At 31.3% G+C, this 18,000-nt stretch overlaps 1 protein-coding gene across 1 annotated transcript; it reads right to left on the reverse strand.

The window, feature by feature from the left end:
• Positions 1–7,118: 7,118 nt before the first annotated feature.
• Positions 7,119–17,430, reverse strand: LOC137820052 (GTP-binding protein-like protein). Its single transcript, XM_068623834.2, has 11 exons — positions 17,070–17,430; positions 15,310–15,498; positions 15,116–15,169; positions 14,558–14,668; positions 14,256–14,318; positions 13,909–14,163; positions 9,878–10,024; positions 9,613–9,640; positions 9,118–9,188; positions 8,304–8,363; positions 7,119–7,573 (listed from the first exon to the last, which is right to left on the reverse strand). The coding sequence occupies exons 1-11, from the start codon at positions 17,289–17,291 to the stop codon at positions 7,505–7,507; spliced, it is 1,269 nt and encodes a 422-aa protein (XP_068479935.1). The 5' UTR covers positions 17,292–17,430; the 3' UTR covers positions 7,119–7,504.
• Positions 17,431–18,000: the final 570 nt, after the last annotated feature.

The raw sequence follows: 18,000 nt of genomic DNA on the forward strand, positions 1-18,000 counted from the left end.
AAAGAACAATTAAATAAGGTCAATGAAATTTAAAATAACAAATTGTTTTAAAGAGAGTAAAAACTAAACAAGAAATAAAATTATATTTAAACCTAAAATTACAATATGTTTCTTAAATATAGATTTCTTGCATATTTATAAAAACAACTTATCCTTAAGATCATACGTTGATAATAATTAACATTTCAAATCTATTTCTAGCATTCAAATATGTTAAGTATTATCATTTAGATCAGAACCTTAGAAGTACTTTCCAGTCAAATTTAAGATTCTAGATATGGTAAACCAAGCATTACAAACAAAACAATAATACCAATCATCAATCAAGAACAAAATATTATGTTTAGATATCACCTCAATACATAAGAGTTTGAACCGATTACTCACAATCCCAAAGGGTGAAATTAGCCACACATGATGATTGTTACAAGCAGGGAGGGCATGAAAAGAAGATTTACGATGTTTCTCCTTAACGATTGTCTCCTATAATGTTTCGCACACCTCCTATTCTCCCAATCGGGTTACAATTCACTCAATGGTTGTTTTCCCCTCAATTTTGCCCACTAGGGTTATGTATCAAGCCTCCTATTTAACCTAATTTGTTTGGGTTTAAGTGACTTCTCGCTTGGGCGAGTACAACGTAAAAAGGCCCAACGTTACTAGAGCAATTTCCCTTAAGCGAGAATGAGCTCACTTGAGCAAGATCCACTGGTGGTGTCTTGGTTTTTTGCGAGTTTGGGGGCAGCTTCGGTGAGTGTTGGTGCTTTCCAACTTTCCCTTTTTAGCCTTGTATATTCTTTTTTTGCCCAATCATCTCCATTTTGTCCTAAAATCCTAAAATTGACACAAAATTAGGAATAAATCGTTCTTCTTTAAATAAAAATCACAAAATATGTAAAATGGTATAATTTCAATTAGGGGTTATTTTATACTTATTTTAGCAATTAATGCCCATAAGTACCTATATTTTATTATGAAATATTACTAAAATTTGACACTTATCAAAAGGTGACATGGTCACAATAATTAATTTTATTCAGGAATTGTGTGTTGTTTGAATATACTTTAAATATTTTAGTTTGAGATGAAATTATTTGATTTAAATGAATGGAATTTTTCTAGTTTTATCAATTTTTTGTTAGAATATTGCATCTGAGACGAGTTAATTCAAGTTATGGTTATTTTGAAGCAAAATATTCAACGTTAAGGACAAAAATGAAGTGAAAACTTAGCCTAAATCAATTAGGGTACGTGAATTATTTTGTAGAATTTATGAATTATGAGAGTCGCTAGGCAAGCAAAATTCTCGTTGGGTGAAATTCATTAAATTAAAAACTCAAGAGCTTTGATCGTTTGACAAGCCAAATTCGTTGGGTGAGTTTTTTAAATAAAAACTCCTAGTGGTTTGGTCATTGGGCAAGCCAAGTCTCACTGGGTGAAATTCATTTAATTGAAGACCCTGAGAGCTTTGGTTGTTGGACGGATCAATCCTCGTTGAGCGAGATGTTTATTATGAAAAACACCCAATGGTATAGTCATTGGATGAATATTTTGTTCGTTGGGTGTGCTAACACATTTGGCTAATTAAGTGAGCAAAATGATGGCTAGACGAATTGCAGCATGTTCTTAATTTATTGGGTGAGTCAAGTGTTGGTTGAGAGAGACGGTGTTTTCTATTTGATGAAACATATTTTTAAACATTTCTAAATACTATATTTTGTTTATCTTTCACTATATTGTAATATTTGACCAATATATTGTATTTGAACATTATTATAATGTAATGGATATTGAATTTTAATTTATTTGCTTTTAAATTGAGTTGGACGTACATGTATGTATGATGGTATGGTTGCGATATGACATGTGGTGTGTTGTGAACATAATTATTTCCAGAGGGGAATACTATGTTGAGATGTTTAGGATTGTGTATCGGGATTCTAAAGGAGATGATCATGAATCTACTGATAATGGACTCATTTGGAGAAACATAATAGGTGGTGAGAGTCGGAGGAGACTCTTATGACTTAGTATACGGTGTTAAAATAAGTTGTGTCTAATAGGTCATAAAGATTTACCTTGTCATATCAGTGGACTAAGTTCCTATAATGTAGTTTTTGGTGTGGTGACAATTTAGTGAAAGTAGTATGACAAATGCACATCTCTTAGTCTAATTCAACACATGAGTCTTATGGAAGTAGAGTCAAGTGTTTGTGATATTGATGTTAGTAATTTGTGACATGACAGGCAATCAATGAGCTTAGAGTTAGACACTTGATTCTGATAGATGTTAATAATTGAATTGAAATTGTATTCATTAGATTATATGGATGACATGTGTGTGTATTATTATTATTATTATTATTATTATTATTATTATTATTATTATTATTATTATATATATGTGTGTCTGTGTCTGTGTGTGTGAACATTGTTGGAGTGTTCCAGTTTATATCCTCTTGTGTAATCAAGAGTTTATTAGGTTGACATCATCTTGGGTGTTCAAGAGTTTATCTACTCACAAGTTCATTTTTCTTGACTACTTTAGGAGTGAAGGGTTCACTTTCCAAGAATTGCTGAGAAATCAAGGTCTCAAGACCTTTACTAAAATGCAGTACAAAATACTTTCCTGACTTGGTTAGAATTTTCTATTTTAGAATCTCTTACGTGTGTGGAGTATTCATTTCAAAGGTGAAGGATACAAACAAATTATTATTAATGAACATACTTGGGCAAATCTTGCTAAATTTAAATTGGAAGGTTAATTTTCTTCTTCTTGGCTTGAGAATTTAAAAAAAAAACTTTCAATTTATTTGGATTGTTTGAGAAACTTACAAAAAAAGTCACCTTCAACCACTTCAAAACTAGTGATACAAAGATGGATGAGAGGTTTTTAATCTTTGTTATAGCTTGGGTCTTGGCTCCCAAAGGGAGTAACCATGTTCAACTATCAGAGGATGACATGTTACATAATTATGTTTTCAAGAATGTCATCCAATTGTATTGGCCTACATTATTTCTAAGGTAATGTTGAAGGCAAAAAGGTTGTTATTATATCTTTCTCTAGTTATTAAACATATTGATTTTTTAAAAAAAGCTCAAACTTCAAATTATTAAAAGTAAAACATTATACTTGTTTAAGGCTTGTACTGGTTGGTACTGGACAAGTCGGTCTCTGTTCTGATGATCGACCGACTGAGTCAAAGAACACCCCAAGACACGTAATAAATGACAATAACGACAGTTACAATATCACTTAATGAGTCGCATTCATATCCCATAATATGCGAGAAACATCTCTGATACACCAAAAAATAACTGATATCCTGTCCATCACAATAAGGGTTCATAACCAATACTATAAATAAACCTTTTGCGGAGGTGTAAGGTATGTTTTAATCAATTACCAATATACACTATTTACACAGAGTACTTACTCGATAATTAGAGTACCTTTTTCATATCACTCCCGACCGAGCATCAGCATTTGTGGAAGGAGACTTATAGGAAGGAATCATAAAATCACCGACCTATTATCAATTGTACGACCAGTCTCAAATACTATATAGGCCTTCTTTGTCTATACAAGTACAAGACTTAATAATAATAATAATAAGTAATTTATTAATTTATATTGTATATCTATATTGTATTGTTTATATATAATTACATACTAAAAGTCATTACGATATTATCTTCCACTAAAAGTCAGATCTAAACATACTAAACTTGATCTGGTCTACTTGCACCCTCCTCTCAATAACAATAGGGAAAAAAAAAACCTTTTATCACCATTAAAACCATATACCTAAATTATGTTAGCAAAGTTCATAATCTTAGAAAAGAGCCATAGTTGTTCATGCAAAGTTGTTACAATGATAGATAATTATCCTGATTATGATGTTTAAGCATGAGGACAGAGAGAAATACCTTTGATTTTACGTACGCATGGCTTTCTCTTTGATGCCATATAATGATACTAAGAATAGATTATAAGCTACACATTTGTAGACAACCCAAATTTGTTAATGTTTACACAAAGGGAACAAAATTAACGTTGTTACCAAGTTGGATTGGATCTGTCTTTTACTTTATCACCACTTTCAACTTCCTAAAATGATGTTTGATGGAGATTTATATGAATTTTGTATCATTTTTAATCTAATTGTTAAAGTAGGAATTGCTAAGCAAGAGTATTATAATGAGAAAATGAAATATGAAATAATGAAATAATTAAAAAATCATTAAATAGAAACTAATTGTAGAGAACAAAGATAATTAATTTTATATTAACTAAATTAAATATTATTTTTTATTTTTAAAATAATTTTTATTTAATGATTTTTTTATAGTGATTATAATAAATTTTTAATATTATTTTTATAAATAAGTTGAAATTATTGTTTTATTTTATATTTTTAAACTAAAATGTGATATATAACTAAAGAATATTATTATGTTCCCTATTAGTTTTTGCGTGTGTCACACTTACAAATATAAATTCATATTAAATGAATTTTCAGTTTACAATATGATGGTATATTTAAATTTGGTTTAAATTATTTTTTACCTCTCATAAATTTTTGAATTATTTATATTGTTATCAGTAAAATAAATTGCTTTATTATTTTTAATAAAATTTTAATTTCTATTTATATTTTGGTTCTTACACTTCAAGTGATAGGATGTTTGTTTGTTTTTGGTACTCCACAAATTTTAACATTTTTCTTTTTGGTCTTTGATAAAAAAAATTCCACTTTTGTTTTCCTAAGTTTTCTTTTTTTGTTTTGGCCGCTATCATTTATTAGTATTTTTTAAATAATGAATTGTTTGTTAAGTGACCATGTTAATGACTAAGTAAAATGACACTTGTATTTTTTAAAATTGTTTTGCTTAAAGATAAATAAATTAACCAATGTGATGAAAAAAAATATTGTTGCCTTCAATTAGGTTTGCTTTAGATTCTTATTTTCCTTTGGTTTTCATGGTTAAATAGGCAATGTTGAAAGAAAAAAAAATTATACAAACCCTAATTATAGTAGACTACACTTTTTGTTTCACATTTTTTTTTCTACCCTAATTATACCAGTACTCATTGTCAGCCCTAAAAAATTTTGTAATAATATAAAATGATATTACAATTAATGTAGAATGACAAATGACTGTAATTGTTTACAGTAATTACAATATTATTTTATGTTAAACATAAAATCTTATATTTCTTTATACATGAAGATGAAGAAAAGTAAGTAAGATAATAAGACAAAATAAAAATCACGTTACTCAATTAACAGAAAAATTAAACGACAAAAACTCAATTGTAAAAAAATATAAAAAATTTTAGTATTTAATATCTAAATTTAGAAAAAAAACTTAATTAAACTCAATAAAAATAATAAAATAAATTGTGTTTATAAAAGTAAAATCAATGACATTATTATGTACACTAGAAAACGATTAAAAAAATCGTCTATATAGCCTATCTTACTGTGTGAAATTCTTATAATTTTGTTTGAACATACCAAGAAGTGCAATTCATATAATTTTTCTCTTCAAACTCAAAAACTAGGATTTGTAACCATTTGATGATTGATAATGGTTTTACTTCACAGTATCATGATTTTCATGTGTTACATAAGGAATTGTGAGTGTTCATTGCAAGATGACCTCTGGTTTTTGCTTCAAAGCAAATGAAAATCTTCTCCACTTTCTCATCATGCTTCATAACCTTCATTCTTTATTTTTTCTTCTTGGCTGAACCAAAAATTAGTCATGACTTAGAAGCTTGGCTGAAATAGATTTTAAATTGTATATTACATGCCTAAGCAAGATTAGCTGGTAGATGGGTCTTGTCTACTCATCATCATCCTGCTCAAATATAATTCTTTCCTTACCTCCCAAGAATATACTTAGCAATGTCTAAACATTCATGAACAAGTTTAGGCTAATTCATATCAATTTTTATTTGTACCCATCAAATTTTTTTAAATTTCAAATTGTCCTTGTCATCTTTTCTGGATTTTCGCATCGGAATGAAAAAAAAGCTTCTGGATTTTAGCATTCGGAACACATTAATGTGTTGCAGATTGTCATATCCGGAAGGTACATTTCAATTTCAAATTTGTATATCTAGAACTGTCTTATTTGTGTTACGGATATAAATATCCAGAAAAATAAGGGTAAAACAAAACATTTTCTTTGCAATGTTGGATGTAGGTCATAATTGGTCTGGTGCTCGGAGAATTACCCCCATATTTATATTTTATTATTCTAGGGTTTTTTTTAGAATCTGAAAGTTATTTAACTTTCAAACAGTAGAATCCTGAAGGGATAATTTCAGTATATTTTTGAAAGTATGAGAATGCAGGAAGAAATCCCTTAAAATGAAACACATTTAGTAACAGATACTAACCAAAATGAAAAGCCCTGAAAAAAATCACTTGACCCAATTTGATTCCTAAATGGAAAAATCACCAAATAATGAACAAGCATTTTTCAAAAAGCAAAATTATGATAATATGTACTTTGTTTGAAAAACATTTATCGTAATTATTTATTCTAAAATTATATAATAGTAAATTTTCATATATATTATAACTATTATTTTTTATTATTTTAAATCTTTTGTTTTTTAAAATCAAATTCATATAATAAACATTATATTTTTAAATTAAATCCCATGCAACAAAGGTCAAAAAAACTAGTTTAATGATAAAGTTAATGTCATAAACCCTGAATCTTAAACATGTGTATCATTACACTCTGAAAGTCATTAGTGGGTCATTAAAAGTTTTAATTGAAATGGATGAAGGATTAAAATGTTCCAATTTAGAAATCTTGATCAACTATTTGTTGACCTATTTTTCTAAAGGAACTAAATTGGTCCAGTGATTTTTATGTGATGAAAATGTCTATTCACTCAATAATATCACATGCTTTGACAGAAAAAATAACCAAACATTGTTGTGTTCCTCTATCATAAATCTTACTCCCAGCAGACATTTTTCTTGATCATATTCCAGCACTTTTTTTCTGTGGCAAATTTTAGTAACTTTCTTAAACATATGAAATCTGCATAATTCACTAATGCCAACTCATTACTTAATGAAGCCGAATGCTATAATTTTTTAAAAAAATGTATGTAAAGGGAGAAAGACTTTTCACCCTTGTTATCATATTATAAATATTCAAGCACATTTGCTGTATCACACTACTAAAAATTAAATTTTTTTCCATACAAGAAAACGATATCTCTTAAAATTATAACCAGAAATTGGCTGCAAAAAAAAAACTGAGCACTAGCCATCAATTTTGCCAAAATTTTCTGACCTGTAGTCATAAATTGTATCTCAACTTCTTCACTTTCTCCTAGAAGGGGAGCATTTGTCAATTGACAACAATGCTAATCCGAACTATAATCACCAATTGGCTGAGAATAAAAATTCTGACCTTAGCCAAAAATACATCTCAACTTCTCCACTGAGTGGTACAGTAGTGAATTCTGCTAAACATTGAACCGAAACAACATCACATCTCCTTCTTGTACAACATATTCTTTACCTTCAGATCTCAACTGCAACAACATAATAGAGGGAACTAATTTCATGAATTACATGAGGCAATAGACAACCTTTCATTTCAACTTACACAGATTATTTAAGAATACATGCTCTTCCTTACTTAGCCTACTATCATTCCACTATTGACAAGTTTTAATATCTCAATGAAAGAAAGTAAGAGAAAATAAATCTTGGAACAATAGTTCCAACCTCATAGGTACAAAGATGTATTCAGAATGTAAAAAATAAATCTGCTGTTTTACAGTTTCCCTATAAAAATGGCCCTCAAAATAGAATTCTAAGAAACATATCTCTTAATAGTTAATTAAAATAACTAGTTAAGTCTTACCGATACAGACATTAAAAAAAAAATTGTTGAGTGTTGTAATATTTATAACATCAGTTGTTTTCTTTTAAAATTGTTTTACTCTTTCATGATAATGGTATCTATAAAGTGTTTAACTAAGAATAGGTGTTGGTTCACTCTTTTAACCCGTACTCAAACCAAGACCAGGAAGTGTCCAAGATGTGTCTCAATTGAAAAATAAATTTTTAGTTGTGATATGGTTGAGGAGTGTCAGATATGTGTTGAAGGTGTTTCCAACGAGTGCCGTGTCCAAAAAATGCTGGACTTGTTGACACTGTTCTACAGATGTGCTTCTTGGTTTACAAATGCTAAAATCGTATACATGAATATAAAACAAAACATGGTTTACTGGGAGTAAAATGATATGAGCAACTTACCAGTCCTTTCTCTCGTGCTGCACCAAGTGAACCAGCGGCAACAAAATCATCATAAGACACCTAATTTAAGATAACATCTTTAATCAAGATCAATGAATACATTAAGCAAACTGCAACATGCTTAAAATAAACATAATAGTATAACTAATAAAAATATATAAATTTTAGGGTCTCACTTTCAGTTGCCCAAGTTCAGTCAGAAGTCACACTACTAGAAAATCATTTAATATAAACTAATTTTAAAGACAAAAAATAATTAGTTACTATATTGACTAAATTAGATATCATTTTAAAGACTAAAAAATTTACTGGTATCTAAATAGTTTCTAAATTTATAAACTAGTTTATAAATTGGTATCTAATTAGTTATTAAGGTTTTAACTACCAACTATTTACATTCTAAAATTGGTAGCTAAAACTTTGATAACATAAAAACCAATTTAGAAACTACTTTAGAAACCAATAATTTTAGTCTCTAAAATAATCTCTAATTTAGTCAATATAGTAACTAATTATTTTGTCTCTAAAATTGATTTCTATTGATGATTTTCTTGTAGTGTAGCTTTCATTTTTGTCTATATTGGACTGTTACGACATATTTTTCACATATTATAACAAACTTCGGAGAAAAAATCAACAATTTTTGCTATCAAAATTTCTCAGACATAGGCCCCATATAATCCAGAAAATAGAACATCAGTCATTACCCTTTTTTTCTTTTTGCATTTAATTTTTACAATATTTGCTATGCAAAGTCATATGCTAATATATATTACAGATAGGAGGAGTTCAAAGTTATATCCTTGATGCTTACTGTCTCTGCTCGAATGAAACCCTTCTCAAAGTCAGAGTGAATAACTCCAGCAGCTTGAGGTGCAGTCATTCCTAGTACAACAAGAGCCTTAAAAGTTAGAGGAGTAATCCAATCTAAGTATAATTCTTATAATATTATTAATTCAATTTGGTTAATCGGTCAGTTAATTATTTCAAAGAAAAAATGAGCAATCAATCTTTTAAAAAATATATTATTATTAATTCAATTTGGTTAATCGGTCAGGTTAGTTATTCCATAGAAAAAATGGGCAATCAATCTTTTAAAAGAAAAGAGCACATATTCATTTATCACAGGCGTTTATCAGCAGTATCCCTTTATTGCCATGCAGAGCAAAAACAAACTCTATATAAAAGTCTGTTTAAATTACAATATGACCAGTTACTTGAGCAGGGAGTTCAGAAAAATAATAAAATCAAGTCAAATTAATGTTAGAGTATTGTGCAATGTAAAGTCTCATCCAGGGAAAAACCTAACCTGAAAGTATTGTCCATGCTTTTGTCTCCTGTGTACCCGTTAGAAAACAAAATCAGTTTTGAACATGAAATATGATATGCAATCTAAACTTTGGGAGTTATAGTTCAGGATGTCTTGGTGAACAATTTTACAGTTCAGGGTAAACAATTACTAGAATAATCAAACAATTCAAATCTTTGAAAGTTGTTACCTTGCCATGACATACATGTTTGACAGGATATTCTAAAATAAATTCTCTCTAAAAACATTTCCGGTTTTCCCTTACCTTTTCACCAGAAGTAAAATAAGTTCTCAGACCCAAAAGGTCATAAGTTGCCCTGATTAAGTTTCCAAGACCACTTTCACTAACACCAAGAGATTGCAAATATTCTTCTCGTTCTTCAGTCGGTAGCTCAGTAAGCTCTGCCTCAACCTGCAAGGACAAATATCCCCATCTTGATTTGCTGTGGTGACTAGAACAAAAATATCAATAATTGTTCTTTTAATATTTAGAGATTATGATATACAGACAAGTAACAGTTCTAGAAAAAGGTTATATTACACAACTTTTTGTGAACACTTTATGACTTCATAAAGCTTCATTAATGACAAGGTGCAGATGCATTACATGGTATAAGGATCAGATGAAAAAGTAAATCAGGGACCAAAACTGAAATATTCTGCTTTTATAAGGACCAAATACATATTTAATCCTTTGTTTTTGCTACATTTAATGGTTGGCACATCACTTTTTTAACCATTTCAATGTCTCATCATCCCTCAACAGTAAGTAATTAATTGAGGGTTGATTTGAACTGACAGGGACAAACAGTGGCGAGTGGAATGGAGCATGGGCTGCACATACCTACAAAACTGTGGCAAAAGAGGCATGTGGAAGGGCATTGGTGGCAAGTTTCTAGAAACTGGTCAAACAGACGATGGTGGACCCAGTGGTCAGAGATTGAGTGGTTGCATGAAGCAGATGGTAGTTGACAGCAAGCATATTGATGAGAACGGCAAGGGGCCACAACAAACGCAACCAAGGTTTACCAATTGGGTACACTATGAAGGTGTTTTACTACACCGAAGGCAGGCTAATGTCACCAAAATGGAGGCTGCTTAGGATTTGCGGAAATAGGTCTCCGATCAGAACTTTAATAACAACTTGAAAGAAGTGAACTGTGAAAAACTTGAATATTATTTCTTTGATAATTTTTCTACAGGGAGATTAAAAATATATAGGATGACTAATTAATTCCAACTTAGTAATTACAAGAAAGAATTATATTGATGTGTTGTCCTAGTTATAGAAATAAAATAAATCTGTACGCAAACGGAAATTAGAAAAAAAAAATATCTCATGTCACAATACTATCAATATGAGAATCAGCTTGTAAATGTCCACTAATCTGAGACCTCATCTTCACAGATAAGGCCTTTTCATGGAGCTCCTTTGATATATTGATCATCACATCTCAATGATCCTCAAGTAGGAAGGCTAAGAATTTTCTAATCATACTTATAGCAAAGAAGATAAGCTAAAATCTATTTTTAATCTCATATCATTTCACTAAAAATCGTTCTGATCCCTTCTTTTAAAAGATTCGTTTTGGTAATCTATCTCTAGTTCGGATCAATGTCTCCATTTTGAGACAGCGATCATTTTTTGTATTGGAATGGAACACAAATTTGTGCATGAATCATCATTGGAGAGATCACAAATGAAAATACCAATAATGATGGAAAGATATAGTAAAGGCCATGTGAGTCACATCTAACACCAATCATCCTTCTTGATATTTGATACTACAAGGTAACATTCTTTTTAATAAAGGTGAAGATAATGTCATTGTATTGGGTCAATCAGATGACAGAAAGTAGATTAAATGGACAGTAAAGGACATAAAGAATACTGCAAGCTTGTGTTTTTTAACCATTGGCAGCAGTGATAGAAGGCAAATTGTCAATAGTAGTAGAAGAAAGTAAAAGGAAAAGAAAAAAAGGGAACAATCATCATATATATGAGTGATTACAGAACAGTCAATGATCCAAGGACCAAGAAAAGGAATTGAGAGAAACAAACTGAAGAATTACAAGTGTATGCCATCAAGGAAGTGCTAAGAGTAGATTGGCAAGTCTCACCATTTGATGAAGTCTTCATATGTTGTCAAAATGTCATATGAGGCTGATTAGTTGGTAATATAGGAGCAACAGGTGACTCAACAATAGATGCCTAAACATTATAAGGTAAATAGAAGGGCTTCCATGCAGCTTCCAACACTCATCAGTGTTATGTCCAATGCAATGACAATGGTAGCATTTTGGAGAATTTTAAAATTACCTATGCAAAAGCGTCAACAATAGATGCCTAAACATTATGAGGTACATGAGAGGGTTTCCCATGCAGCTTCCAACACTCATCAATGTTATGTCTAATGCAATGACAATGGTAGCATTTTGGAAAATTTTTAGAATTACCTATGCAAAAGCGTCCAGAAACATTACTTTGTGAAACAAATGCAGTATTGTCCCTTGTAGACAAAATATGTGTCTCTGTGTTTTTAGAGGAATACAAAGGAGCACAGACTATGCAAAAGTAATAGTAGACTTTATCGATGGTCCCAAAATTAATCACAATTAGTAGCATACTCTTGTGGCAAACCAAACAAGGCTAAGGTCATAAAAAACGTACTACAGTTCTCAAGTTCCAGCTTTACATGAGCATATGGTGCAAGGAACTCGTTAAAATCATGTAAGGCCTTCAAATTGTCATGGAGCAAGAAGTGTTGACAGATATTGGCATATACCGTACAGATGGTGTTTGTCATTTGTATAAAGGGCACAAGCCTCGCTCCAAACTGATGTACAGGTCTCATGGGCATGGAAAATAGGTTTGACTAAGGTGTGGATAGTAGATTTGATAACACTACACAATTGAGCATCAATCTTTATCCATTGTTTGCATTATTCTATAGGAACGGATTCAGTAGTGGGAAGTAATATAAGATCTCTACCCAACCCACTTAACCAATACCTAATTTCAGAAGCCCAATTTGAATAGTTAGACTTGTTCATCATCTCAATGCTAACAATATGGTTAGAAAATATGGGAGAGTTTGTTATAGATGTTGATTAGGTGTTGGAAGACATTTTTGAAATCTGAAAAAAAGTAATAAAATAATCCAAGAGAGAAAACTAGATGGAACCACCAAATGAACATTGATGGAGCCGCCACCACAAGGTTAGGGTTGCACAGAGGAAGCAACCTAGGCACAGGTTGGTTGGCCGCCAACCACCACTGCACACACCACCATGCGCCAGTGGGAGTTAGAGAGATGACCTGTGTGGATCGATGGTTTCTCTCAACACTTATATTATTGGATAGATCGGCTCAATGTGATACCAACCCTATGCTCGCCAAAGAAAACGAAGGTCGTTAAAACCGTCATTGAAACCGTGCACGTAAACTTGGGAGCAAGGTTCACCAAACAAAATCTTCCAGAGACAGTGGGTCTACCAAACCAACACGATTTTTATAAAGACTCTAGATACCATGCAAAACTATAAGAAATAGAGAGGCATTGAACTAAACCGTGCATTTCTGAGACAGCATGAGGCTTTAATTATATTGAGAAAACAAAATCAGTAAATAGAGGAGATATGGTATCCTATAATAATTAAGATATGATACGGGAATAAATAAAATGTTCCTAATAGTACATATATAATCTTAATATTTCTAATTATAAAAGATACGCACCTAACCTAAGGCCTTGTATATCCCATACCAAAATCTCATGCTTCCACCATGTGTCTTCAAATCTTAATATTTTAGAGTACCTTAGATAATCTCTTAGGATTTATTCTTCTTTAATATTTGAGTTGTTTCCTTATTTAATTAGGATCTTTGTATTAAAATATAATTTATAGGTATATCATATCAAGTATTTATTGCCATTAGCTCATATAAAATGGACTCTGTTGTGTAGTCCATACACAGCTTTCAGCATTTCCTCCATCTTTTTTTCTCTTTCAACATTAAGAATGGCAAGTATGTGTTTAATGATCACCACATGCAGTGAGTGTAGATGTCACTCCCCCCCACCCCCTCTGCAGATATCATGTGAAACTAGAAGGGAAAGGAGAAACCATTAAAGAGGGGAAGTGTGACATGCCAATACTTCTGACATTTTTATGAAAGCAAGAAAGCTTGTTCAAGAAGCTTAAATAAATGTTCAAACATTTAAAAAAAAAGGAGGCTAACATCACTATTGATCTATCAGTGTAATGAACTTAAAAAGCCTTCTAAATGTATACCTGTGCTGAAATTGTTACAATTCTAGACTGCAACTCAGATGCAACATTTGTAACATCCTTGACAAAATTATTGTTTGCAGGATCTGCAAGATCAGTTTCTGCAACATTTGCCACATATATAATAGGTTTCATGGTGAGTAAGCAGAGATGTTTTACAGCATCACTTTCAAAATCTGTTAAGGTCACAGATCGTGCAGGCTTTCCATCCATAAGCACCTGTTGAATCTTTTCCAATGCAGACTTTTCTGCCTCTTCCTACAATCAAAATTTTCAAAATCAAGTTGAAGGATGCATTTCAACTAATAAACACAAATTGATGACATGTGGTAGCAGTTAAAGACTATAACCTTGAGTTTAGATTGTGAATCCCTTGCCTTGCCCTTCTTTAGCTTTTCAATTCTTTTCTCAATCTGCATTGCTTAAAAAAGGAATATCTTAGCGTATCAGTCAAGTTTGTCATATAATTTCATAGCAAGTGTTTGTGCATGCACAGATAGAGTTCAAAAACCCAGAAGCACAAGGAAAATAATATAATATCATCCAAACAAATTAATAGATCTGACAAATATCATAAAAAGTCAAATGTTCAACACATTTAGAATGATAAATAAGCAGTAAAATGATGTAGAATGATAGTTAGTAAGCTGACCTGATCCAAATCTGAGAAAACGAGCTCCAAATTGATAACATCGATATCAGACTTGGGGTCAACTTTCCCACTCACATGAACAATGTCATTGTCTTCAAAACATCGTACAACCTGATTTGATTATTGAAAAGCAATAGATCCATGAATATTTTAAACAAGTAAAGGGAATAAAAACTACCCTGTATTTTTTACCACATCAAATGTTTCCAAACTCCAATTTAAGATTGGCAGTGTACATAGCTACTAAATTAGTTCATAAAAAAGGAAACAACTACAGAGAACAAAAAAATTAGATGTAATACTTGAGGCTGAAAATATGATAAAAAGAGATTAAGAGATTATCTCTTAGTTTATCCTAGTTATTTATAGAAAAAATTACATCAGGAATACCAAGAGGTACAAGAAAATGCTATATCTAGGCAATTAATGCTAATAAGCAAAACAGCTTTTTGGGACAGACTACTTATCCTATCTAAACAAGCAATATAACAAAGATAAATTATTCCAACAGTAATCATCTAAGGCCATGATAACAAGGAAATGACGATAGATACACACCTGAAGTATAGAATCCACCTCACGGATATGCGACAAAAACTTGTTACCCAACCCCTGCAACAGTTGAAAAGAGAATTGAGGTCAATGCAATGCAAATGCCAATTTACTACAAAACATATGAGAATTTATTGAAAGTAAGATAAAAACAACTGTTTGTTGAGACCAAAAACAAAGAGAAGAGAAATTAAAAAAACCTCGCCTTGACTTGCACCCTTGACAAGCCCAGCAATATCCACAAATTCTATAGATGCTGGAACAGATCGTTGAGATTTGCTGAGATCAGAGAGTACATGAAGACGAGAATCGGGAACAGCAACAATCCCTACATTTGGCTCTATTGTACAAAATGGAAAATTAGCAGCTTGGGCCTTTCCGTTTTCCACCTAGATAAACAAGACCATTATATTAATTAATAATTGATAAATTATGATAAGCTTTGGAACTAGGGTCACACACAAAACATCAATAAAACAATCAGCACAAACATTGAACAGAAATTAAACAAACTAGATAAAACAATCCTCACAATATTTTGCTAGTTAGTTGATTACAAAGAAGCATAAGTAGTTACTGCAAACTCAATTCTAATATAATAATGACATTTGTATTTTTGAAAAGTAGCCATTCACAAGTTCATATTTGTCCATTGCTATTTCATGGAGAAAACTTAAGAATTGATTCAAGGGTTGACTATCCACTTACCAGGAATAACAAATCCAAGCCATCATTTCAAAAACTGTAATTTCAAAATCTCATAACATGTATTCTGCTGTTTGGTATGATTCAATCATTTTGAAATACAAGTCACCCCATTACAAGAAAGCTCACTCTGAAGTATATAAGTACGACTTTTGAAACAGTGCACTTAGATTCAACCTCGATGTCAGACTTCTCAAACTTCTAAGGGATCTACTAAGCAATTCCACAAAAATCTGTTGCACACTGATAGTGAACTGTAGATTTTGTGTGCATTTTTAAAAGGATTCATTGACATATTTATAGATTACTTTGGTACTCTACAAATATGTGGACAATTAGAAAGGAATTTAAACAAATATGCACATCTATTTCCCTTTGCAATAGCTACAGTTAAGCATATCTTCACTATTTAATATTCATAAGCAGAGAATTCATGTCAAAATGTTTACTAAGTATATGCAGTCTATTTTTGCCATAGAAAGTTGAATCTCTAGTCTTAAATCAAGCCAAGTGGCAATTTGTGATCCTTGTAGCCAACCTCATAGGGATAAGGCTTTTGTTTTTGTTGTTGTAAAGTACGTATTTCAAAATATCAAGGAAAGCTTGAAATTCTTACACATTGAGCACTTCTCATCCACTTTAGTCAAACATTCTTGCATTCTTACAAAAAAACAGTTCTTCTTTTATGGTTAAAGCAGTAATGCAATATCAGATGCTTTTTGTTCATTACTAAGAACAATAATCTTCATGTCCTCATTTCCCTCCCCCCCCCCTACCAAAAACCCACAATTGAAAACTTATTGAATTCAATTTTAGATATGTTGCCAACTAGAATTGAGTCTAGTGGAAGGAACTAGTCCCTCAGAATGTGGTGAAAAAGGTTTGAATTTCCAGGATATGTGTCCTGCACTACATAGGAACACCCCCATAAACTCAACTTGTTAAAAGCATCTCAAATAAATACCCATCAAAGAAATTTACACCCAAATGAGTTTATGACCAATACGTAAACCCCCCAAATGCCCATAAACTGCATGGATGAAAAACAAAGAGCATAAAGACTCTTCCTTTGCCGACTAGAATTTGATCAAGCAGAAGGGGCTAATCAACGTGGCAACACAAAGGTTCAAATCCCAGCTTAAAAAAGCTTCCACATTTAGTGTCCCACAATGCCTCAAATAGGGTCACAGGATACATGAGGGGGTAAATTTTCATTTCAAGGAATACCCAGAGAGAGATAGAGGGAGTGGCTTACAACGGCATTGAAGAGAGTGGATTTGCCAACGTTGGGGAGGCCAACGATACCAGCCTTGAGGCTCATGCTTATCTTGGATGAAGAAGAAGAGAACCTTCGCTGAATGTCATAGAAGCGAGTCCGTGTGGTGGTAGAAAGAGTGTGATTTGTGAAGAGGGTTGACTTCAATGGATGAACTAAACTTGGAACCAAGTGAAGATGGTTGCAAGCTGCTCGAGCCATCACTTGCAAGAACACACACACGCAGAGAAGATACAATGCAGTGTGTTTCTGTTATCTGTTCTTCTTCTGCTGCCTTGTATTATTATGGTGGGTGCTTTCTATGCCCTTCGTTTCTGATTAGGTTTTTCTGCAAAATTCTAAAGCATATTTTAGGGTAAAGTTTTTATTATTATCTATTTTTATTCCCTGAAAATTGAAGAAACCTCGTTTTGATGTCTAGATTTTTAAGAAAAAAAATTGAGAAAATGATATTTTTTAGTTACATTTGTTTATATAAACTGAAAATGGTTTTGAAATAATTATTTATCTCTTAAATTTAGTGTTTAAGAGCTATACACTTCTACTAAAAAAACTACAAACTCTTTTAATTTAAATATTTTTTTTTAAAATTTGAGATATGAATATTGTCTCCACTTTGAAAAAAAAAAGACAAATATAAGAGTAGAGTAATATGATTAATTAAAAAAAAATCTCAAAATTAATCGAAGAATAATAAAATATCTATTAATATTAACATTTTTATCTAAATTATCTTAAATCTATAAATTATTGGTATAACTTTGAGAATAATTAATCTTTCACACTAAATTTGATGATATCTTAAATATAAAGTATGATTAAGTAAGATGTTCTTGATAATGGAATTTATAAAGGAACAAACTTCCAATTATTTTGGTTATTTTTTATAACATCTCATATATTTCATTGC

Source organism: Phaseolus vulgaris, chromosome 11 (genome assembly GCF_051622355.1).
Source record: "Phaseolus vulgaris cultivar YP4 chromosome 11, ASM5162235v1, whole genome shotgun sequence".
Classification (NCBI taxonomy): domain Eukaryota; kingdom Viridiplantae; phylum Streptophyta; class Magnoliopsida; order Fabales; family Fabaceae; genus Phaseolus; species Phaseolus vulgaris.